Genomic DNA, 25,024 nt, shown 5'->3' on the forward strand with positions numbered 1-25,024 from the left:
CGTCACTCTCCACAAAAAGGGCATTCAAAAGGATTCACGATTGGATGGAATCCAAGAAGGCGAAGGGCAAGACTTCATTTGCTCTTCCCCCCGCAAAACTTAGTGGTAGAGCAGGAATCTGGTATGAAACAGAGGAGGAAGCAGGTCTGAGAATCCCTGCCTCCGCTCAGGGTGATTTCTCCAATTTAGTTGATGCTCCTAGAAGATCTTACCTTCCGTCAGCGAAAGTATCCTGGACGATGTTGGAAATAGACCACCATCTTAAGGGTATTTATAGGACACTAGAAGTTTTTAACTTCCTTGACTGGTGTCTGGGGGTCCTAGATATGCAGTCTAGAAGCCCAGACACTATTTCTTTAGAGGAATTATCTAGTATTTTGTCATCTATGGACAAAGCAGTAAGGGATGGCTCCGACGAGTTGGCATCACATTTTGCGTCGGGAGTCCTGAAGAAACGTGCGCTTTACTGCAGCTTTACATCGAAATCAGTATCGCCCGCACAGAAAGCAGAACTGTTGTTCGCCCCTTTTTCGGTCCTCCTTTTTCCTTTTCCATCAATCGATGATAAAAGATCTATCAGTGAATCTTCAAGAGAAAGCGACGCAGGACCTATTATCTCAATCCTCAAAAACGTTCCATTCTGCTCAGCCCTCTTCCCGGACTACGCAAGTTTCCAGGAAGAATTTTAAGCCCTTTCGTAGCAGAGCTCCCTCGAGAGCCTCCACTCGGGGGAGGAGCTTCCCTAGAGGCACAGCCCCATCAAAACCTAGGGGAAAGAAATGACTTATCTACCCTTCAGACACCGGTAGGAGAGAGACTCTCTCCCTTCGCAGAAGCATGGAGGATAAGAGGGGCGAACAGTTGGTCACTCGAAGTTATCGAGAACGGTTTAACCAAGATCCCGTTCCTCTCAAGAACCTCCATTAAGCACAAAGAACCGATAGATTCTGTCGCCCTTCCTTACACCAGACGTTCGAAACAAACAGAATCTTCTGGATCAAATGTATTAGAGAAAAGAGAGCGGTTAGAGCGGTTCTTATCTTTTGAATTCCCCGGGCTTCTACAACAGGTTATTCCTGGTTCCGAAGCAGTCTGGGGGGAGGAACCTGTCCTGGATGGTGAGCAGACTGAATCTTTTTCGTAAGAAAAAGAAAAATTCAAGATTTCGGGAAACCTTCACAATCTGTTTTAGCAAACCCTAAGAACCAAGGGGATTGGATGGCTGTCCCATTGGATCTCCAAGGATGCATATTTCCATGTCCCAATCCATTCCTCGGTTCCAGGAAAGTAACCGTCACGGTTCGTCTTGAAAGGACAGGTCTTCCAATTCAGAGCCCTGCTGATTCGGGGTACTGAAAGTAGCATGCCTCCGATGGTTATTTCACTGTTTTTCTGATTGCCAAAATTTGTAGCAAATAAAATGGCTTTCAACTTTCGAAAGATAAAAAGCTCACTCTATCTAGACGATTGGCTTATCCGGTTCATCGTGCAATTCAGAGTGTCTGGAGGACCTTCACAACCAACGTTACAGCTGACAAAAGCCCTATGGCCTTCTCGTTCAATTTTCGAGAAAATCCCATTCTGATTCCCAAACACCAAGGGCTCCATCGTGTATTCTGGGGATTCAGATTGGATTCAGTGGATTTTTCAAGCTTTTCCATCCCATGGAAACGTCGGCTGAAATGCTTAGAAAAAAAGTATCAGTCTTCTTTTAGAGATAAGGAAAATAATGCCTCGGCGAGAGAATTGGATGAGGTCTGGCCTGCGGGGACCATTTCCTCGCTGGAGGAAATTTGTTTCTCTGGAAGGCTACACCTCAGGCCACTTCAGTTTTTCCATTTAGCAGACAACTGGAAGAAACAAGGAAAAGACTTAAACGAAATTTTGAGAAATTCTCTCAGTCGGTCGAAGACCATTTGAAGTGGTGGTTTGATCCCGTCAAGCTATCGGAAGGACTGTCCCTCAAACTTCTGAGCCCAGACCTAGCGTTGTTCTCAGACGCGTCCATGACAGGCTGGGGAGCAACACTGGGGGAGGATAAAGTGTCAGGCCTCTGGAGAGGGGAACAGAGGTCCTGGCAAATAAACCTCAAGGAATTAGAAGCAATTCGATTGGCTCTGCAATTCTTCGAGGGAAGAATTATGGGACGGATTGTCCAGATCAATTCGGACAACACTACGGCTTTCGCATATATCAAGAAACAGGGAGGGACGCATTCTCGATCCCTGTTCGAGATAGCGAGGGATATCTTGCTCTGGGCGAAGATGAGAGATATAATGATACTAACAAAGTTCGTGTCAGGAGTACAGAATGTTCGGGCAGACCCTCTCAGCCGTCAACATCAGCTGCTTCCGACTGAGTGGACTCTCCATTCAGAAGTTTGTCGGGAGTTGTGGAGGCTTTGGGGGAGGCCATTAGTAGACCTCTTCGCAATATCAAAGACAAAGAGGCTCCCGATTTACTGCTCCCCGGTTCTCGACCCAGGAGTGATAACGATAGATGCCATGCTATGGAATTGGAAGGGAATGGATGTCTACGCCTTCCCACCATTCAAACTCCTGGGAGAGGTGATAAGGAAGTTTGCGGCTTCAGAAGGAGCAAGAATGACCCTGATCGCCCCATTTTGGCCTGCAAGCGACTGGTTCGCAGAGGTCATGTCATTCTGGTAGACTTTCCAAGGACTCTACCAGAAAGAATCGATCTACTCAAACAGCCCCACTTCGAGAGGTATCACAAAAACCTCTCCGCTCTGAGTCTGACTGCATTCAGCCTTGGCTGACAGCATACTGAGACAGGTGGATGCTCTCGTCTCCGACCAGGAGGATTCGCTTTGGTCCAGTAGGTCTGCCAAGCTCCTTCCTCCACCTCTACCGCGACAGAGGCGCTTCTACGTGCCTTCAGAGGACCCTCTGCCACCCAAATAGGTTAACCCGGAGCTAGCCAGGCTAACTCCGGGGGTGTCTTCTCCTGTGGGAGAACCTTTGGTTCTCGCAGCAAGAGGCACTTGCCTTGGAATCTACCGCAATGGCAGCTTTCCAAGCAGTCTCATGGCTCGACCTGTGGTCCCTCACAGTGTCGAAAACCATGGCCTCCTTGGGGAACATCACTCCTGAAGGGGACCCGGCTTTTGTGAGACTGTGCCAGTCTGGGGGTAGTGCCATTGCCTACCTGGCCTACCAGATGGCTAACCTGTGAGCCAACCTGGTTCTCCGGCGTAGAGACGCTGTTCTCGCCCGAGTGACCAGGGCAGCTGGGCGTGAGGTGGCTCTGGGCCTTCACAACGGGCCGGTGCGGAGTTCCGCCTTTCTCTTCCCCAGAGAGATGGTGGACGCTGCGGTGGAACAGTGGCGCACTGACGACAGTGACTGTCTTGTCCACCAGGCAGTCCCCAAGGTGGCTGGGCAACCTCGGACGACTGCGGCTAAGCCCAAGAGCTTAGCTAGCACTTCCTCTGCGGCCAAGATGGTCGCCTCGTCGAAGCCGAGAGGAAAGACTCTGCCTTCGACTTCTGCTGTAAGGAGTGACCGCAACCAGCCCTCCTCCCAGTCCTTCTCTCGAGGAGGATCTGGGAAGAAGAAGTCGAAGGGAGGAGGGAAACGCTAGGGATGGCGTTCCCCCTCACCTGCTGCCGGAAGTGGTGGGGTGCCTTGCGAGCCATTGGGCAACATGGCAGCGCTACGGAGCAGAGACCTGGATAGTAAACGTCCTTTGGGAGGGATATCTACTACCCTTCGAGTCTATGCCACCCCTCACCTCCAACCCGGTCCATCTGCAAACCTACGTTCCTGGCTCGACCAAGGACGTGACGCTTCGGCAGGAAGTAGAAGCCATGCTGAGCAAACGTGCTGTGGAGATCGTATGGGATCTGTCGTCGGGCTTCTACAGCCGACTCTTCCTGGTGGAGAAGTCCTTTGGGGGGCTGGCGCCTGGTGATAGATCTCTCTCCATTGAACCGATTTGTTCGCCAGATTCAGTTCACGATGTAAACAGCACGTTCAGTGCTCGATTCCATCAGGGAGGACGACTTCATGCTTTCGGTGGATCTGAAAGACGCGTATTTCCAGATACCCATCCATCAATCCTCCAGGAAGTACCTCTGCTTCATCCTCGACAGGATGGTGTACCAATTCAGGGCGCTTTGTTTCGGTCTCTCAACCACCCCACAGGTGTTCACTTTGGTGTCGGCTTGGCCTCACTCGGTAGGGATATGTCTCTTGAGGTATCTCGACGATTGGTTAGTCCTGGCGAGATCCTGCTCGCAGTTGCTGCAGGACAGAGATCGACTCCTTGAATTCTGCCGCGATCTGGAAATCGTAGTGAATTACGAGAAGTCAGATCTCGAGCCCAAGCAGAGGATGAAGTACCTGGGCATGCTGATCGACACCGTAGCAGGGCGAGTCTTCCCCGCAGATTCGCAGATCAGCAGGTTCAGGGAGCTGGCAACCAGCTCAGCAGTGGCAAGTCGTGATTGGCCACCTGTTGTCTCTCGAGAAGCTGGTTGCCATCCGGCACAACGAAAAACTCCAGGTTTTCTACTCGGTTGTGCCAGACCCATGGGCAGCTGCAGAGGATGCTCTTCAACATCCGTGGGACAACCTCTTCGTCTACGCCTTTCCCCCTTTCTGTCTGATTCGCAAAGTGATCAGCAGGGCGCTGATCACTGCGAACCTTCGGATGATCCTGGTGGCGCCCGAACGACCTCAGGCCGTTTGGTATCCGAACCTGCTGGCTCTGCTTGCCGAAGCGCCGAGAGAAATTCCCCCCAGGCACACCTTCTGTGCCAGCCACACGTAGAACAGTACCACCGGTCCGTCGAGTCCCTGTGTCTTCACGGCTGGCTGTTATCCACCATCTCTTGCGAGCGAGAGGCTTTTCTCGCAGCGCAGCAACAGAGATGGCCGGATACCTCAGACAGTCCTCTGCAGCTGTCTACCAGGGGAAGTGGTCCGTCTTCTGTGGTTGGTGTCGTGGACGGGGTCTCTCTCTTCTCAGAGCCACTCTTCAGCAGGTAGCGGATTTCTTCGTCTTCCTTCGCCGAGAGAAGCTCCTCTGTCTGTGCAGTTAAAGGCTACAGAGCTGCCCTGGCCCTAGTCCTTAAACTGCAAGGTGTGGACATCTCTTCTTTCGAGACCTCCCTTCTGATGAAGAGCTTCGAGAGGTCTTGCCCACCCAGGGAACTCAGGCCCCCAGGGTGGGATGTGACTCTCGTCCTTAGGAGTTTGACTCGCATACCCTTCGAGCCACTCCGAGAGTCGTCAGACAGGGATCTGACCCTCAAGTCCCTCTTCTTGCTGGCTGCTCAACAAGTTGTGTAAGTCTACCCAGCACCCGAGCGGACAGAACAGCATCGCATCCTTGTGTGACTGCATGAATGGACGAGTGAAAGAGAGTGTGACTGGCTTCTCTTCCTCCTTCGTTCTTCTCCTCTACCTGTGGGCAGAGGGCCGCGGTCATCACTACGCTGAACAGGAGGCTGATGCAGGTAAGCTACACAACCGAGCTCCATTCTATCCCTTTCAGTAGGGATAGGAGTGTTTATCCACCACTCCCCAACAAAGGGGGGTTAGTGGAAGCCAACAAGAGACAAACCCATAACTTTACTTTGGCTCTTGAAGTAGGAACTATTTCTTGCTTTTCTGCTTTTTATAAGAGGTACACTTGCCTCCCTCTTATAAATCTGGTCCAGAAATCTGACCACTGATCCTGCGGTGCACACCCCAATCAGCTGGGCAGAGGCTAGGATCCCTCCCTCTGCTCTTACGACCAGGGGGGGAATCCAAGGTAGGACGAACACCAGTCTGTTCATAAGACTCTGATTCCACCCACCAAGAAGTGTCTTCCTATTGTTAAAGGACCGAGGGTTTGTATACGTATCGGAACAAATAATTTGTCGGAAATTGTATTTTTCCTAACTATACAAACTTGAGGTCCTTTACATATAGTCCCACCTCATGCCACCCCTCACTCTACGTTTCCTGAGCCTAAAGCAAAGTGACTCCTCTCCTTGCAGTCGAGCTGACCGCCAACTGGCGGACAAATAGTTAAATACCGAACCCCCTTGTTCGAAGCTTATGACTGGTTCAGCTGCCGCTAAGTACCTTCCTATTGTTAAAGGACCTCAGGTTTTTATAGTTAGGAAAAATACAATTGCCAACAAATTGTTATTTTTTGTTTGTTTGTGTATTATAGTTAATGATTAATTAATAATTATTTGAAATTTGTACATACTGATTATTTATACATTTTGCACATGCAACTTCCCGGCAGATATATACTACTTAGCTATAGTCTCCGACATCCTGACAGAATTCAAAACTCGCGGCACACGCGACAGGTAGGTCAGGTGATCAGCCCATTCCCGCCGCTGGGTGGCGGGACTAGGAACCATTACCGTTTTAAGTCAGATTTTCTCTGTCGCCGGGAACGACAACAACGTTGTTGTTTCCTCCTGCTTAGAATTCTTTTCTCGTTTGCTGAGGATTATCGTAGATTGACCTTTGGTGACGTATTGATCTTTGGCTTTGGCATACGCTTATCGTGGACCGTTTTTTGGATTTTGAATTAGATTTCTCTTTAAAATGTCTGACGTGGTACCTGTATTTAGAGTCTGTGCGAAAGAGGAATGTAAGGTGAGGCTACCGAAGGCTTCGGTGGATCCTCACAGGGTCTGTAGTAAATGTAGGGGGAATGAGTGTTCTGCAACTAATACCTGTATTGAGTGTGAAAGTTTAACTGAGGTTGAATGGAAGAACTTGGCTTCTTATATAAGAAAACTAGAGAAGGATAGGGTTCGGAAAGCTTCCATCAGAAGCTCGAGTAGATCCTGCTCTATTGAGCAAGAGGTAGTTCCTAACCCTTCTGTTAATTCTCCTGCTCGTAGTTTGGTTTCAGCCCCTTCTCCCCGCAGTGAACCCATGGATACGTCTACGGAAATGGCTGCAATGAGAGCCTCTATTATCAGCTTGCAATCGCAACTGCAAGCAATGAAGGATACAGGTAAGCGCAGTGACGTGTGCAGTGATTTGTGCAGTGTCCCCAGTGATCGATCCCACATTGCTCCTAGGCCTAGACCGCTTCCAAACTCCCGTGCCCAGGGGAGGAGGAATGTCGACAGCCGCAAGGGGGATGTGGGATACTCCCAACAGTCAGGCGTCCCTTCGGCAGATCCTGTAGGCGCTTCCCAGGCTGCCAAGGACAGCTATTGCAAAAGCGTCCTGAGGAAGTGCTTTTCTGATTCTGATTCATCTTCTCCGAGAAGAGGATGGAGTTCGTCTTCTAAGTCGCGCCCTCTCAAGAGAGCCTGGAGGCCGCCCGCAAGCGACACTTTTCATTCCAGTCCTGAGCCTTTTCCGAATTATTCTCCTGATCGTAAGAAGAGAGCGCCTAGATCGCCTGACTCCTCTCCGGAAGGTTTTGCGTTGAAGACGAAGGAAGTTCTAGTAGGCCTCCAGGTGCAATTGTCCGCCTTAGTAGGAGTACTTTCGAAAGGCTCTTCTCGGAGGAAAGATTTATCCTTTCCCGTCAAGAGCTTGGATAGGAGAGCCTCTGGAAGTAGGCGCTCTAGCGCCAGCAGACGCAACTCGCCTGAAAGGTTTTCGTCCCCAGCGAAGCCTTCTTCTTCGTTCGCTTGCGAATTTAGACACTCCTCTCCAACTCAGCGTTCGGATCGGAAGCACTCTTCGGACAAGAGATCTCCTAGGAGTTTATCGCGAGGCAGAAGCGCCTCACCTGACAAGGACCAGGAGCCTGAGAGCCTCCTTTTGTCGGATTCTTCGCGGTTCTCTCGTGAGAGAATTCGTTTGTTAAAGCGTTCCGATAGAGGCGAGAGCCCCTCTCGTTACAGAGCACCACAAGAAAGTAGGAGGATTCGTTCCGTTTCCGGACGAACTTCGAAGGAAACTCTCTCTCCTTACAAGCGCCCAGAGACCAAGAGGCTTTCAGATGATATTGGATCGGCTAGACTCTCTTCTAGGGACTCAAAAGTCTCTCCGAGTAAGCACCAAGATCGTGGCGTGTGCTCTTCTCCTCCCAGGCGTTCTAGGAAGGACGCAAGCGCCTCTCCTTCTTGGCGCCAGGACAGAGACTTTCTCCCTTCGCCTCGCAGGCGCTTTTCTCCTACCAGGCGCCATAACCAGGGCGCAAGCGCCTCTCCTCGCAGGCGCCAGGAACCTATCGAAAAACCTAGTAACAGTAGGTGCATTTCGCCTCGTAGGCGCTCATTCAAGGACGCAAGCGCCTCTCCTGTCAGGCGCCTAAACAAGCTTCAGGATTCATTCAGTAAGGAAGAGGATAACATCATGACTTCAGATAATATCCAACAAGTGGATTTCGATGCCTCTTCAGACAGGAGTCTTGAGAGGAAAAGGCTCCGTTCTCCGGATCAAGTTTCGGGGAAGAGTAGAGTGGGTTCTCCTCCTAAGGATCTTTCTCCTGGAAAGCCTTCTTCTCCTTCAGCTCCCTTTGAAGAAGTTTCGGAAGAGGAAACGTCCAAAGACGCAGCTGTTTCAGATTACAAGAGACTGGCTTCTCTCCTGCTGCAAGTGTTCGGAGATTTGCTACGACCTTCGGCTCCTCCTTCTCCAGGATCGTTACTCTCCAGTACGAAATTGTCGAAGTCCCCCTCTTTCGTCAGGATGACCCCGACTCTTTCAATGAAGAAATCTCTTAAGAGTTTAGAGAGCTGGCTAAAATCCAGGAAGGAAGCGGGGAAGACGGTGTTTACTTGTCCACCTTCCAGGCTTACGGGGAAACCTGGTATGTGGTACGACACCAAAGAACCGATGGGCCTTGGACTCCCATCATCTTCTGATGCAGACTTCTCTGCACTAGTGGATTCGTCTAGACGGCGCTCTCTGCAATCTGCTAAAGCCACATGGGGGATGTGTGAGTTGGATCATCTCATCAAGGTCCTGTTTCGGACCCTCAAAGTTTTTAATTTTATGGACTGGGCGTTAGGAGCTTTAGCCAAGAAGTCACAAGATCCAGAGTTTGTCAGCATGGACGAATTGGGTAGTGTTTTGTCGTGCCTCGACAAGGCGGTTATGGATGGATCCAATGAGGTAGCTTCCCTGTTTGGATCTTGTATTCTTAAGAAGAGAGCAGTGTTTAGCTCCTTCTTAACGAAATCTGTGTCTCCTCTTCAGAGATCTGCCTTATTATACGCGCCCCTATCCAGTCACCTTTTTCCTCAGGAGATCGTGAAAGACATTTCGAGGACTTTATCAGAAAAGGCCACTCAGGATCTCCTGGCCCAGTCGGCTAAAAGGCTAAAACCGGCGGTCCCGGTTACTAAGAAAGAAAAAGCTCCCTTCCAGCAGCCCTTTCGGGGAAGGTCCGCACTTAGATCCTCTCTCAGAAGTAGGAGGTCTGAGAAGAGAGGAAGGTCTTCAAGAAGACCTTTTGTCAAGACCCAGTGAGAATGCTGTCCTCCAGACGAAAGTAGGTCCCAGGCTCCTAAAATTTCACGAAGCCTGGGCACAGAAAGGTGCCGATGCCTGATCCCTCTCCATCCTAAAGAAAGGATACTTGATCCCCTTCAGGGAAAAACCTCCCTTGACTACAACTCCAAGGGAGTTGACAGCAAATTACAAGGATCCTATCAAGAAACAAGCACTGCTACATCTCATCAATCAAATGCTGTCCAAAGAAGCGATAGAGGAAGTGGAAGATCTCACTTCCCAGAGGTTTTACAATCGCCTGTTTTTGGTTCCGAAAAGTTCGGGAGGTTGGAGGCCGGTGCTAGACGTGAGCGCCCTGAACGTGTTTGTAGCAAAGAGGAAGTTCACCTAGATGTGGTTCTTAAGTTCTTGATGACCCCCAAATTTGAACCTCCACGTAATGCTACGTTTAGAGACTTAACTAGGAAGTCATTATTCTTGGTCGCTTTAGCCTCAGCCAAGAGGGTAAGCGAACTTCAAGCATTGGAACATAATGTTGGCTTTAGAAATGACTCAGCTTTCTGTTCTTTTAAACCTCTCTTTCTGGCAAAGAACGAGAACCCTTCAAAACCTTGGCCAAGGACCTTCGAGGTTAAAGGACTTTCGTCTCTAACGGGAACAGAACAAGAAAGGGCTCTTTGTCCAGTTAGAAGCCTTAAATTTTATTTGGAGAGGAAGAATAAACTAAAAGGTAATAAGGAAAGCTTATGGTACTCAGAGATCCTAAAAGACAAATCTCTAAAAATGCTCAGGCGTTCTTCATTAAAGACGTAATCAAGGAAGCCCATTTAACATGTAAAGAAGAACACTTGTACCTCCTTAGAGTAAGAGCTCACGAGGTAAGAGCCGTGGCTACCTCGTTAGCATTCCATAAAAACTTGTCTATACAGACTCTCGTCGAATCGACATTTTGGAGATGCAATTCGGTCTTTGCGTCTCACTACTTGAGAGACATTCAAGTTACGTACGACAAATGCTTTACTCTGGGAGCTTACGTATCTGCGGATTCGTTGCTGGGACAGGGAGCTGAACCCAATCCTTTTTAGTATAGTTAGGTTAGGTTTTTTAATGGTTTTTTGGTGTGCTTATTAGGTCGATTGGGAGAGGGTTCAAGAGGTGAACCCCTTTCAAGTCGTAGGTCTAACATTTTAGTGTGGTCAGGTGATCGGGATTGGTTGTTGTGCTCCTTGTAGTGTCTTAGTTACCTAAAGCTCTATCATGTAAGAGGGTTAGCCCCCGTTGATAAGATACAGGTGAAGGCTCTGCCATGTAAGTGGGTCAGCCCCCATTGGTATGATCCAGGACAAGGCTCTGCCAAGTAAGCGGGTAAGCCCCCATTGGCATGATCCGAAAGGGTTGTCAGTCATAGGTCTCATCCTCTCTGAAACTCTTGTGGCAAGCAGATTCATAGACAGTATCAATGAAGTCTTCTGCCATATCAGGTAGGAACCAAGGTTGTTTTTTAATTTACCTACAACGTATGTTGTTTTCTCCGTTTTTAGATTGATAACTATTTTGTTATGTAGCTGTCTCTTGCCCTCCTCCAAGGGTGCCAATCAGCTAAGTATATATCTGCCGGGGAAGTTGCATGTACAAAAATGATATTGTTATAATACAATAAAGTTTTGTACATACTTACCCGGCAGATATATACGATTAATGGCCCGCCCAGCCTCCCCTCAGGAGACAGGTGGAAGAGAAAATCTGACTTAAAACAGTAATGGTTCCTAGTCCCGCCACCCAGCGGCGGGAATGGGCTGATCACCTGACCTACCTGTCGCTTGTGCCGCGAGTTTTGAATTCTGTCGGGATGTCGGAGACTATAGCCAAGTATATATCTGCCGGGTAAGTATGTACAAAACTTTATTGTATTATAACAATATCATTTTTATTGGCATATTCTAAGCTTTTAGCTTCTTAGGTTTAGATGTCAGAATCATAGACTAGGCTACAGTAGCAAGTGCTAACATAGGCTAGGCTTATTGCTAAGGGACATATGCTAAAGTCCTAATATATGCAGTAAAAGTGGGGTTGAACATTACATGCAGTTGAATATTACTCAAGTATGTACAGTATTTTGCCTTTTTGGAGTCATATTTCTTCTTACGGATCGGCGTTTTAACCCTAGAACGTGTTGTAAGCCTGGAAATATAATTTACTGGGGTGTTTTTGTATGGCTTGGAACAGATTAGGCATTTTATACCACTGTAGGCTGTTTTCAGCATTTTTCTTGGGGGTTCCAACTATTTGCGTGTTTTACCTATTCACGGGGGGAGGGAGGAGTCTGGTACGCATCCCCGCAAATATGGGGGACCACTGGAACTGGGATTTTTTAGTGATTTTCATCACAAAAAGTCCATTTAAGCATGAAATTGATAATACATGCAGTCCCTGGTTATCGGTGGGGGTTCCGTTTCAGTGGGCATGATGGATGATAAGCGAAAGTCGACGTTAACCGAAACTTGGCAATTAATGGCGCTTGTGGCACTAATAACTGATTAGTGGCATCTCTGGTAGGTATGTATTGGTGCCATAACTTTATTATTGGTGCTGATAACCGGAAATTGTTGCATTATGGTGCCAAAAATCTCCGATTTTATGGCACTAGACAACCACCATAAAACCGGATCGCCATTAACCGAGTCCACCGATAACGGGGGACTGCCCGTAGTACAGTCATTTGTGGACATTTTCCATAGAATAATGGGTAGATGTGATGCATAGAGAAATCTGTGAATCTCGAGAACACGAATGCGGGAGTCCATTGTAGTTTGATTTATTTTATGGACATCTGTCAGCAAAACTCAAGAGGTTACTTACTTTCTGGTCACAAAAAAGTCTACCAAGTGTTAGAGGTTTTCTCTTAGCGTTTGGAATAAAGATTTTTAAGAACCTAAAATATTTATGTGGGGAATTTTCACTTTAATACATGGCTTACTTGTCATCTGTTACAAAAAGTTACTTAATGTGCATTGGATGACCCACCATGATGTCTTCTTATTGTCAGTATAGTATTAAATTTCATGGAAACAATCAATTATTTGGTTTTCTTGGACACTGGGACATGTTAGTTTATGTCTGTGTGGGCTCTTGAATTTCCTGGTAGAGAAGTAGAGATTGAGTTGAAGTTCATAATCCCAGCCCTTGTAAAGCTTGTCATTTGGTGAGTCAAACTCAAGCTGGCTAGCATGAAATAATCTCGACATAGAGTTGTATTTTGGTAAATACAGAATTCACAAGTATAGTAGTTGGATTATTAGAGCGTGACAGATCTTTCAAATCAAAGAGTAGCAAAAAAGTAAATCTATCTGAACAAGGAGGTCCAGTCACTTTTGTTCCTTAAAGATACATATGTGAGAGTGAATTTCAAGTCACCCTGGGGGGGTTGTTCCATATAAATAGAGTTCATGATCTGAAAGTCAATAATAATAAGGTAACTTTTCAGAATGATGTATCCAGCAAGACCTCTTTCATAATTACTGTAGAATGGCTCTCTTCTTAATTGCAGGTGTGTAGAAGGTGCTATGGATCAGCGTCCCTGCACTCACCACCCTCCACAGCGTGCTGGTCCTCCAAAACATGGTCCATCTCCGTCTCATCCACAAAAGAGAAATTACAAGTTGCTTATCGATCCAGTACTTGTAAATGGAGCTAGTAAACTGTATAGGTAAGTGCATCAAGCTTTGAAGAGTATGAGTACATTATCCTTCTGCAGAGGTTTGGCAGCTCTTACTTAGGCTCTGCCTTTCATTAAGTATCTCTGTCTAGGTGTTTTTCTTTTAGTCTTGGTAATCAGGCATACCATCCATGAAGGTAGGGCATTTAATCCTGTCTTCAGATATGTTGTTACCTGTGGCAGTTGCAAAATCCATTCTTGTGCTCTGTTCCAGTCTTCATAAGTTTGGTTGCTGCTTTTTTTGCTGGAGCTGACAGTCAAATAAAAGCATCATGTAAGGGAGCTAGACACAGATAGCACTTATTGCTTTTAAGGGGGCTGGCCGGTACCCTTATATATGGGGGTACAGTGAGAAAAATGTAAAGTAATGAAAAATAAACGTAACTCAATTAGCCAAAAACATTGATCCATACCAGAAAATGCAATATTTCTTCTGTTATCATAAATTTTGATAATTATTGTCAAAGAAATTGTGAGCAATGGCATCTGTAGAGATTCCATGAGTCGCAGAAGGAAAGGGACAGCTTACGTACCACCTTTCAGTGCGAGCACAAACCTCATGTAGTGTACACGTTCCAGTTTCACCTCTGACATTTGCTTGCTTTTATGTATGTTAATCATTGTTTCGGCAAGAATTTCATCATGCCAAAGAGGAAAAGGCAAGCAAAACATCTTGCTAACATACAGACGAAGAAAATTTACTCTAATGTGATTACAGAATATAAAAAAATATGGGATATTAGTGTAGTTAGTGAAGAGAGAGAGGGAGGGGTGTGTAGTAAGGAACGCCCCTTTCTTGCCTGACAAACATGTCGCACAGTGCCCCAGGCTATGGTTGAGCAAAGGGATCTTCATTTATGGTAAATAACATTTTTATGCATTCAACTTACCTGTCAGATATATACTTAGCTATAGACTCCGTCGTCCCCGATAGAAATTTGAATTTCGCGGCACACTCTACAGGTAGGTCAGGTGATCTACCGCCCCGCCGCTGGTGGCGGGAATAGGAATCATTCCCGTTTTCTAAGACAGATTTTCTCTATCGGCCGTGACAGCAACATTGTTGTTGTTACTCCAGATTTGATTTTCGTATTTTTTCATCGCTATTGATTTTCTAAGCTGGTTATTTTGGTGACGTATTGGATCTTTGGTTTGGCATACTCTTTCGTGGACTGTTTTTTGGACTTGGTTTTGGATATTTCTCATGATGTCGGATTCTAGCTTTACGGTTAGAAGACAGTGTGTAAATGAGGGATGCATGGTGAGGCTACCGAAAGCTTCGGTAGACCCTCACACACTTTGTAAGGGGTGTAGAAGGAATGAATGTTCAATTTCTAACACCTGTAATGAATGTGTAAATATGAATGAGGAAGAATGGAAGAATTTAAATTCATATTTAAGGAAATTAGATATGGATAGGGCTAGGAAGGCTTCCTCCAGAAGCGTAAGTAGGTCTCGCTCTAACGAGCCTATTAAATTAACACCTAACCCTAAATCTCTATCTTCTTCCTCTAGTACTAAGACTGCAAATCCGGCAACGGAAATTGCAGATCTTAAAGCTGCGCTACAAAGGATGGAACGTCAAATGCGGACGTTGAAAGGTAAGCACAGTGATAGTGAATTAAGTGTCCCTAGTGCAGTGGAGGGTGCGTCTGATCGGCTCTGTCTCGCTCCCAGGCCTAGACCTCTTCCAAGCTCACAGGCCCAGAGGACAAGGAATGTCGAAAGCCTTACGGAGGTTACGGAGAATCCCCACCGATCAGGCGTCCCCTCGGCAGATTCTGTGACGACCCGAACTGCCAAGGATCGCTATCGAAAAAGCATCCTAAAGAAGTGTTTTTCTTCGTCAGATTCTTCACCGAATGTAAGGGGATGGAGTTCTGATGAACTGTCACGCCCCTTAAAGAGAAGTTGGAAGGCTCCAACTTTGGATTCAAGCCCTGAGCTTTTCTCCGATCTATCACCTTGTGAAAAGAAGAAAAGGAGATTGGTTCCTAAACGGAAATCGGAGTTTCCTTCCGCTTCTAGACATCCCTCACCTGAATCAGGGAAGGAAAAAGAGAGTGCGGCTGCAAAAATTATCCTAAATGTGCAGGAGCAACTTTTGGCCTTAGTAGGAGTTTTTACTAAGGAAACTCCCAGGAGAAAGGACTCTTTCCTTCCTATAAAGAAGACGAAGGGAAAGAAAGAAGAAACGGAAGTTTCGGCTTATACTCGGAGGAGTATGAAGAATGCGCCAAAAACGCCAACCTGGCGCAATGCGCCAGATGCGCCAGATGAGTTTGAGACTCCATACGAGTCAGAAGAGCCAGAAGCGCCAGATGCGCCATATGTGCCAGAAGAGCCAGCCTGGCGAAATGCGCCAGATGCGCCAGAAGCGCCACCCTGCCGAAATGCGCCAGAAGCGCCGGAAGCGCCACCCTGCCGAAATGCGCCAGAAGCGCCAGCTTGGCGCAAGGAATCACGAGCGCCAACCCGGCGCAATGAGCCACAAGTGACAAATAAGAGACGGACTTCTTCCAAAAGACAATTAAGCCAAGAGGATCTGTTTAGCTTTCGGAAGGATAAACCTTTACCTGACAAGGACTCTAGTTGTCGCACAAGCGGCCGTATTCCTTGTCAGGACATAGGTGGTTCCGGAGAAAGTGATAGGAGAGGACATCCTTCGTCTGACAGGAGAGAAAGGTGTCGCACAAGCGGCCATCGCTCTTGCCAGGAGAAGGATAAGGTCGTTTTGCAGGATCAACCTATCTCTCGTAGGGACGCAAGTTATCGCACAGGGCGGTCGTCGTTCTTGCGAGAGTGGGGTGGATGTTGCAAGAGGCCAGTCTCCGACTGGAAATAAACAATCCTCTTCGGAATTGGATTTGGAAGAGATTTCGGACTCTGAAGATCACTCGGCTCCGGGTTTGTCAGATTACAAGACGCTGGCAGCCCTCTTACTTCAAGAGTTTGGGGACTCTTTAAGCCCTACTGCTCCTCCTTCTCCAAGGTCCTTGTTTACAAGCACGAAGGTCCCGAAACAATCATCTTTTATTAAAATGAAGCCAACCATTTCCATGAACAAGGCTCTCCGATTCGTAGGAAATTGGTTGGAATCCAAGGAGAAGGCGGGGAAGACAGTCTTTACCTGCCCTCCTTCCAGACTATCAGGGAAGAAGGGAATTTGGTACGAGACGGGCAAACCACGGGGTCTAGCTCTCCCGTCCACTGCCGAAGCAGATTTTTCGAATCTGGTAGATTCGTCTAGGAGACAAGCCTTGTCATCAGCAAAGATCACATGGGGGACTTCTGAGATGGACCATCTCCTCAAGGGATTGTTTAATGTCTTAGAAGTTTTTAACTTCTTAGACTGGTCCCTTGGGGTGTTGGCCAAAAAGACACAAGAGGAGGAATCTCTTAGTCCAGAAGTCCTTCATAGTGTTCTTTCCTGTATGGACAAGGCGGTTCAGGATGGATCAGGAGAGGTGGCCTCTCTGTTTGGAACTGGTATTCTGAAGAAGAGAGTCTTATTTAGCTCTTTTCTGACGAAAGCAGTTACTCCTACTCAGAGGTCATCTCTTCTGTATGCTCCTCTGTCGGACCAATTGTTTCCTTCAAATCTTGTAAAAGATATTTCTCATTCTTTGACAGAAAAGGCCACACAAGATCTCTTGGCCCAATCTGCAAAGAAATCGAGGACTTTGGGTCCTATCAAGAGAGAGACTCGGGCTCCTCAACAGCCCTTTCGAGGAAGTACCTCGGCCAGACCCTCTTTTAAGAAGAGAGGAGTGCAGAAGAGAGGTAGGCCTTCCTTCAGACCTATCAAGAGAGCTAAATGAGACAACAGTCCTTCAAGCACCGGTAGGAGCCAGACTTCGGAAATTTTCCGAAGAATGGGCTCGGAGACAGGCAGAAATTTGGTCCCTTTCCGTGGTAACAAAGGGATATATGATCCCCTTTCGAGACAGACCTCCCTGACTACGAACCCGAGGGAACTGTCAGCCCAATACAGGGACCCTGCCAAGAAAGAAGCATTATTGCAACTGGTAGAACAGATGTTGCAAAAGGAGGCCATCGAAGTGGTTCGGGATCCGCATTCCCGAGGATTCTACAACCGTCTTTTTCTGGTTCCGAAATCCTCGGGAGGGTGGAGACCGGTCCTGGATGTGAGAGCATTGAACCGATTTGTGGAGAACACAAAGTTCTCTATGGAAACATCAAAATCGGTTCTTGCGGCTCTTCGTCCAGGAGATTGGATGGTCTCCTTAGATCTACAAGATGCATACTTTCATGTCCCCCTGCATCCATCATCGAAGAAATATCTCCGATTCATGATGCAGGGGAAAGTATACAATTCAGAGCCCTATGCTTCGGCCTTTCAACGGCCCCTCAAGTGTTCACGAGGCTAATGATGAACGTTGCGAGATGGCTACATCTAGAGGGATAAATATATCCCTTTATCTGGACGATTGGCTAATAAGAGCAAAATCGGAAATTCAGTGCTTGAAGGACTTGGAGAAGACTTTGAACTTGACAAAATCTCTGGGACTGCTCGTGAACCTCGAGAAATCACAATTGATCCCCAGACAGAACATAGTCTATCTGGGGATACAGATGGATTCTCGGGGTTTTCGGGTGTTTCCATCTCAAGACAGAATTACTCGAGGCTTAGAAAAGATCTCGAACTTCTTAGGGAAAGAACGGACCTCGGCGAGGGAATGGCTCAGTCTGCTGGGCACCCTTTCCTCGTTAGAGCAGTTCATTTCCCTGGGAAGATTAAATCTCAGACCTCTGCAATTTTATCTAAAGAGGATGTGGAGTCAAAAGACAGGAGACTTGTCAGACGTTTTTCCAATCCAACAGGGGATAAAATCAGACCTAAAGTGGTGGTTAACCCATTAACAAGGAACGAAGGGGTGTCCCTCTTGATTCGGAACCCTCACCGAGTGTTGTTTTCCGATGCCTCGGAAACAGGGGTGGGGAGCAACACTGGGTCCAAAGGAAGTAGCAGGTGTTTGGACCAGACAACAAACTACTCTGCACATCAATGCGAAGGAACTCCTGGCAATTCATCTAGCCCTGGAATACTTCGAAGCGGAAGTCAGAGAGGCGGTAGTTCAAGTCAATTCCGACAACACCACAGCTCTGGCTTACATCCGGAATCAAGGGGGCACTCACTCTTTCTCTCTGAACGAAATAGCGAGAGCTCTATTAACCTGGACAGAGGAACGGGGCATTATTCTGCGTACAAGGTTTGTCCAAGGAGTAAAAAACCTAAGGGCAGACAGGTTGAGCAGAAAGAACCAGGTTCTCCCGACAGAGTGGATGCTCCACTCAGAAGTCTGCAGACAAATATGGTCACTCTGGGGGAGACCCCAGATCGACCTGTTTGCCACGTTCCTCTCCAGGAAAATAGACAACTTCTGCTCGCTAGAAGAAGATCCCAGAGCCACAGCGATCGATGCCTTCCTCATGGATTGGTCAGGCATAGATGCATACGCCTTTCCCCCATTCAAATTGCTGGGGGAAGTAGTAAGAAAATTTGTGCATCGGAAGGAATGAGAATGACTCTAATTGCTCCCTTTTGGCCTTCCCGAATCTGGTTCACAGAGGTACTGGAATGGACGGTGGACTTCCCCAGATCTCTACCAGACAGGACAGATCTGCTCAGACAACCCCACTTCGAGAGGTTCCACAAAAACATCCAAAGTCTCTCCCTGACTGCCTTTCGACTATCGAAAGACTGGTCAGAGCGAGAGGCTTTTCAAAGAAAGTGGCAACTTCAATTGCTAGAGCCCGCAGAGCCTCTACCCTGCGGGTCTACCATCGAAGTGTGGGAAGTTTTCCGTAGATGGTGTAGGTCGAAGAAGCTGTCCTCTTCCAGTACCTCTGTAACCGAAATCGCGGATTTTCTCCTCTTCTTAAGAGAAGAATCCAAATTGGCCGTATCAACTATCAAGGGATATAGGAGCATGCTCTCAGCTGTTTTTAGAAACAGAGGGCTGAATCTCGAGAATAATAAGGATCTTCATGATCTCATCAGGTCTTTCGAGACTAAGAAATTGAGATCATCGATTCCCCCGAGTTGGAACCTGGACGTTGTCCTAAAGTTCTTGATGTCGGACAGGTTCGAACCTATAGATAAAATCTCATTCAGAGATCTTACTAGCAAATGCATATTCCTGTTGGCTCTAGCAACTGCTAAGAGGATCAGTGAATTGCATGCTTTGGACTCTTGGGTGGGATTTAGAAAAGACTCGGCTGTCATTTCTTTCCAGGATCTTTTCCTAGCGAAGAATGAGAACCCTTCTAAACCTTGGCCTAGAAGTTTCGAAGTCAAGGGACTCTCTTCTCTGGTAGGAAGAGAGTTGGATCGGTCCCTTTGCACAGTCAGGACCTTAAAATTTTATTTAGAAAAGAAGACACAGCTTCAGGGATGTCGACAAGGTCTTTGGTGTTCGGTAAGAAACCCAAGAGACCGATGTCAAAGAACGCACTGGCATTCTTTGTCAGAAATATAATTACCGAAGCTCATAGGAATTGCCAAGAGAACTCTTTAAAGCTGCTGAGAGTGAAAGCTCACGAAGTCCGGGCTGTGGCAACTTCCCTTTCTTTTACGAAGAATATGTCCATGAGAAACATTTTAACAGCAACTTATTGGAGGTGCAATTCAGTATTTGCATCCCACTATTTAAAGGATGTTAGAATAACATACGATAAATGTTTCGCTCTTGGACCTTATGTATCAGCGGATACTATGCTGGGAAATGGAGCAGACGCTGATCCTTAAAATTTGTTTTTAATATTTTTAATAATTAGTTTTAATATTGTTGTTGAGTTGTGGGTTGCTTGAAAGGATGTTCGGGGATGACTCCTTTCAATCATAGTACTAACCCCAATGAGGATCAGGTGATCGGGATTAGTGTCGTGCTCTATGATCATGCCAATAGGCAAGGTGTTTTGTCATGTAAGTGGATAGGACCCCATTGACAAAGATCCTAAGGTTCTGAAGCGTAAGTGGGTAAGACCCCGGTAACAGACCACCAAGAACTCTTAGCATGAGGTCACTACCTCTCTGAGGCTCTTGAAGCGATACGGGCTCCTAGGCAGTAGCCATGAAGTCTTTCGCTAACACAGGTAGGAATCAAGGTTTTTAATTTTATTACCTACAACATATGTTGTTTCCTGTCTATTTCAGTAGATTAGCTGTCTCTTACCCTCCGCCAAAGGTGCCAATCAGCTAAGTATATATCTGACAGGTAAGTTGAATGCATAAAAATGTTATTGTCATGATACAATAAAGTTTTATGCATACTTACCTGGCAGATATATACTTAGCTATAGACTCCGTCGTCCCCGATAGAAATTCGAATTTCGCGGCACACTCTACAGGTAGGTCAGGTGATCTACCGCCCCGCCGCTGGTGGCGGGAATAGGAATCATTCCCGTTTTCTAAGACAGATTTTCTCTTCCACCTGTCTCCTGAGGGGAGGTCGGGTGGGCCATACACCGTATATATCTGCCAGGTAAGTATGCATAAAACTTTATTGTATCATGACAATAACATTTTCCTTCCGCTTCTAGACATCCCTCACCTGAATCAGGGAAGGAAAAAGAGAATGCGGCTGCGAAAATTATCCTAAATGTGCAGGAGCAACTTTCGGCCTTAGTAGGAGTTTTTACTAAGGAAACTCCCAGGAGAAAGGACTCTTTTCTTCCTATAAAGAAGACGAAGGGAAGTAAAGAAGAAACGGAAGTTTCGGCTTATACTCAGAGGAGTATGAAGAATGCGGCAAAAACGCCAGCGTTTGAGACTCCATACGAGTCAGAAGAGCCAGAAGCACCAGATGCGCCATATGCGCCAGAAGCGCCAGCCTGGCGAAATGCGCCAGATGCGCCAGAAGCGCCACCCTGCCGAAATGCGCCAGAAGCGCCACCCTGCCGAAATGCGCCAGAATCGCCAGCTTGGCGCAAGGAATCACGAGCGCCAACCCGGCGCAATGAGCCACAAGTGACAAATAAGAGACGGACTTCTTCCAAAAGACAATTAAGCCAAAAGGATTTGTTTAGCTTTCGGAAGGATAAACCTTTACCTGACAAGGACTCTAGTTGTCGCACAAGCGGCCGTATTCCTTGTCAGGACAAAGGTGGTTCCGGAGAAAGTGATAGGAGAGGACATCCTTCGTCTGACAGGAGAGAAAGGTGTCGCACAAGCGGCCATCGCTCTTGCCAGGAGAAGGATAAGGTCGTTTTGCAGGATCAACCTATCTCTCGTAGGGACGCAAGTTATCGCACAGGCGGTCGTCGTTCTTGCGAGAGTGGGGTGGATGTTGCAAGAGGCCAGTCTCCTGCTGGAAATAAACAATCCTCTTCGGAATTGGATTTGGAAGAGATTTCGGACTCTGAAGATCACTCGGCTCCGGGTTTGTCAGATTACAAGACGCTGGCAGCCCTCTTACTTCAAGAGTTTGGGGACTCTTTAAGCCCGACTGCTCCTCCTTCTCCAAGGTCCTTATTTACAAGCACGAAGGTCCCGAAACAATCATCTTTTATTAAAATGAAGCCAACCATTTCCATGAACAAGGCTCTCCGATTCGTAGGAAATTGGTTGGAATCCAAGGAGAAGGCGGGGAAGACAGTCTTTACCTGCCCTCCTTCCAGACTATCAGGAAAGAAGGGAATTTGGTACGAGACGGGCAAACCACGGGGTCTAGCTCTCCCGTCCACTGCCGAAGCAGATTTTTCGAATCTGGTAGATTCGTCTAGGAGACAAGCCTTGTCATCAGCAAAGATCACATGGGGGACTTCTGAGATGGACCATCTCCTCAAGGGATTGTTTAATGTCTTAGAAGTTTTTAACTTCTTAGACTGGTCCCTTGGGGTGTTGGCCAAAAAGACACAAGAGAAGGAATCTCTTAGTCCAGAAGTCCTTCATAGTGTTCTTTCCTGTATGGACAAGGCAGTTCAGGATGGATCAGGAGAGGTGGCCTCTCTGTTTGGAACTGGTATTCTGAAGAAGAGAGTCTTATTTAGCTCTTTTCTGACGAAAGCAGTTACTCCTACTCAGAGGTCGTCTCTTCTGTATGCTCCTCTGTCGGACCAATTGTTTCCTTCAAATATAGTAAAAGATATTTCTCATTCTTTGACAGAAAAGGCCACACAAGATCTCTTGGCCCAATCTGCAAAGAAATCGAGGACTTCGGGTCCTATTAAGAGAGAGACTCGGGCTCCTCAACAGCCCTTTCGAGGGAGTACCTCGGCCAGACCCTCTTTTAAGAAGAGAGGAGTGCAGAAGAGAGGTAGGTCTTCCTTCAGACCTATCAAGAGAGCGAAATGAGACAACAGTCCTTCAAGCACCAGTAGGAGCCAGACTTCGGAAATTGTCCGAAGAATGGGCTCGGAGACAGGCAGAAATTTGGTCCCTTTCCGTGGTAACAAAGGGATATATGATCCCCTTTCGAGACAGACCTCCCTTGACTACGAACCCGAGGGAACTGTCAGCCCAATACAGGGACCCTGCCAAGAAAGAAGCATTATTGCAACTGGTAGAACAGATGTTGCAAAAGGAGGCCATCGAAGTGGTTCGGGATCCGCATTCCCGAGGATTCTACAACCGTCTTTTTCTGGTTCCTAAATCCTCGGGAGGGTGGAGACCGGTCCTGGATGTGAGCGCATTGAACCGATTAGTGGAGAACACAAAGTTCTCTATGGAAACATCAAAATCGGTTCTTGCGGCTCTTCGTCCAGGAGATTGGATGGTCTCCTTAGATCTACAAGAATGCCCATCTTTTTTTTTTTTTCATGTCCCCCTGCATCCATCATCGAAGAAATATCTCAGATTCATGATGCAGGGGAAAGTAACGACCAATTCAGAAGGCCCTAAAACTGGCTTCGGCCTTTCAAAACGGCCCCTCAAGTGTTCACGAGGCTAATGATGAATGTTGCGAGATGGCTACATCTAGAGGGGATAAATATATCCCTTTATCTGGACGATTGGCTAATAAGAGCAAAATCGAAATTCAGTGCTTGAAGGGACTTGGAGAAGACTTTGCACTTGACAAAATCTCTGGGACTGCTCGTGAACCTCGAGAAATCACAATTGATCCCCAGACAGAACATAGTCTATCTGGGGATACAGATGGATTCTCGGGGTTTTCGGGTGTTTCCATCTCAAGACAGAATTACTCGAGGCTTAGAAAAGATCTCGAACTTCTTAGGGAAAGAACGGACCTCGGCGAGGGAATGGCTCAGTCTGCTGGGCACCCTTGCCTCGTTAGAGCAGTTCATTTCCCTGGGAAGATTAAATCTCAGACCTCTGCAATTTTATCTAAAGAGGATGTGGAGTCAAAAGACAGGAGACTTGTCAGATGTTTTTCCCATCCAACAGGGGATAAAATCCGACCTAAAGTGGTGGTTAACCCCATTAACAAGGAACAAACGAAGGGGTCTCTCTCTTGATTCGGAACCCTCACCGAGTGTTGTTTTCCGATGCCTCGGAAACAGGTTGGGGGCAAGCAAACACTGGGTCAAAGGAAGTAGCAGGTATTTGGACCAGACAACAAATACTCTGCACATCAATGCGAAGGAACTCCTGGCAATTCATCTAGCCCTGGAATACTTCGAAGCGGAAGTCAGAGGGGTGGTAGTTCAAGTCAATTCTGACAAACACCACAGCTCTGGCTTACATCCGGAATCAAGGGGCACTCACTCTTTCTCTCTGAACGAAATAGCGAGAGCTCTATTAAACCTGGACAGAGGAACGGGGCATTATTTCTGCGTACAGGTTTTTTTTGTCCAAGGAGTAAAAAACCTAAGGGCAGACAGGTTGAGCAGAAAGAACCAGGTTCTCCCGACAGAGTGGATGCTCCACTCAGGAGTCTGCAGACAAATATGGTCACTCTTGGGGAGACCCCAGATCGACCTGTTTGCCACGTTCCTCTCCAGGAAAATAGACAACTTCTGCTCGCTAGAAGAAGATCCCAGAGCCACAGCGATCGATGCCTTCCTCATGGATTGGTCAGGCATAGATGCATACGCCTTTCCCCCATTCAAATTGCTGGGGGAAGTAGTAAGGAAATTTGTGCATCGGAAGGAATGAGAATGACTCTAATTGCTCCCTTTTGGCCTTCCCGAATCTGGTTCACAGAGGTACTGGAATGGACGGTGGACTTCCCCAGAATTCTTCTACCAGACAGGACAGATCTGCTCAGACAACCCCACTTCGAGAGGTTCCACAAAAACATCCAAAGTCCTCTCCCTGACTGCCTTTCGACTATCGAAAGACTGGTCAGAGCGAGAGGCTTTTCAAAGAAAGTGGCAACTTCAATTGCTAGAGCCCGCAGAGCCTCTACCTTGCGGGTCTACCAATCGAAGTGGGAAGTTTTCCGTAGATGGTGTAGGTCGAAGAAGCTGTCCTCTTCCAATACCTCTGTAACCGAAATAGCGGATTTTCTCCTCTTCTTAAAGAAGAAGAAGAATCCAAATTGGCCGTATCAACTATCAAGGGATATAGGAGCATGCTCTCAGCTGTTTTAGAAACAGAGGGCTGAATCTCGAGAATAATAAGGATCTTCATGATCTCATCAGGTCTTTCGAGACTAAGAAATTGAGATCGTCGATTCCCCCGAGTTGGAACCTGGACGTTGTCCTAAAGTTCTTGATGTCGGACAGGTTCGAACCTATAGATAAAATCTCATTCAGAGATCTTACTAGCAAATGCATATTCCTGTTGGCTCTAGCAACTGCTAAGAGGATCAGTGAATTGCATGCTTTGGACTCTCGGGTGGGATTTAGAAAAGACTCGGCTGTCATTTCTTTCCAGGATCTTTTCCTAGCAAAGATGAGAACCCTTCTAAAACCTTGGCCTAGAAGTTTCGAAGTCAAGGGACTCTCTTCTCTGATAGGAAGAGAGTTGGATCGGTCCCTTTGC

At 47.1% G+C, this 25,024-nt stretch overlaps 1 protein-coding gene across 3 annotated transcripts in view; it reads left to right on the forward strand.

The window, feature by feature from the left end:
• The window catches only part of LOC135198661 (histone-lysine N-methyltransferase SETD1-like), a 184,947-nt gene that overhangs the window by 22,671 nt on the left and 137,252 nt on the right, over window positions 1–25,024 (forward strand). For all 3 annotated transcript variants that reach the window (XM_064226454.1, XM_064226452.1, XM_064226453.1), the window contains exon 2: window positions 12,946–13,104. In XM_064226454.1, the coding sequence (XP_064082524.1) occupies window positions 12,962–13,104 (143 nt within the window). In that variant the 5' untranslated portion in view covers window positions 12,946–12,961. The remainder of the gene's footprint in view (window positions 1–12,945; window positions 13,105–25,024) is intronic.

Source organism: Macrobrachium nipponense, chromosome 22, assembly GCF_015104395.2.
Source record: "Macrobrachium nipponense isolate FS-2020 chromosome 22, ASM1510439v2, whole genome shotgun sequence".
Taxonomy (NCBI): Eukaryota; Metazoa; Arthropoda; class Malacostraca; order Decapoda; family Palaemonidae; genus Macrobrachium; species Macrobrachium nipponense.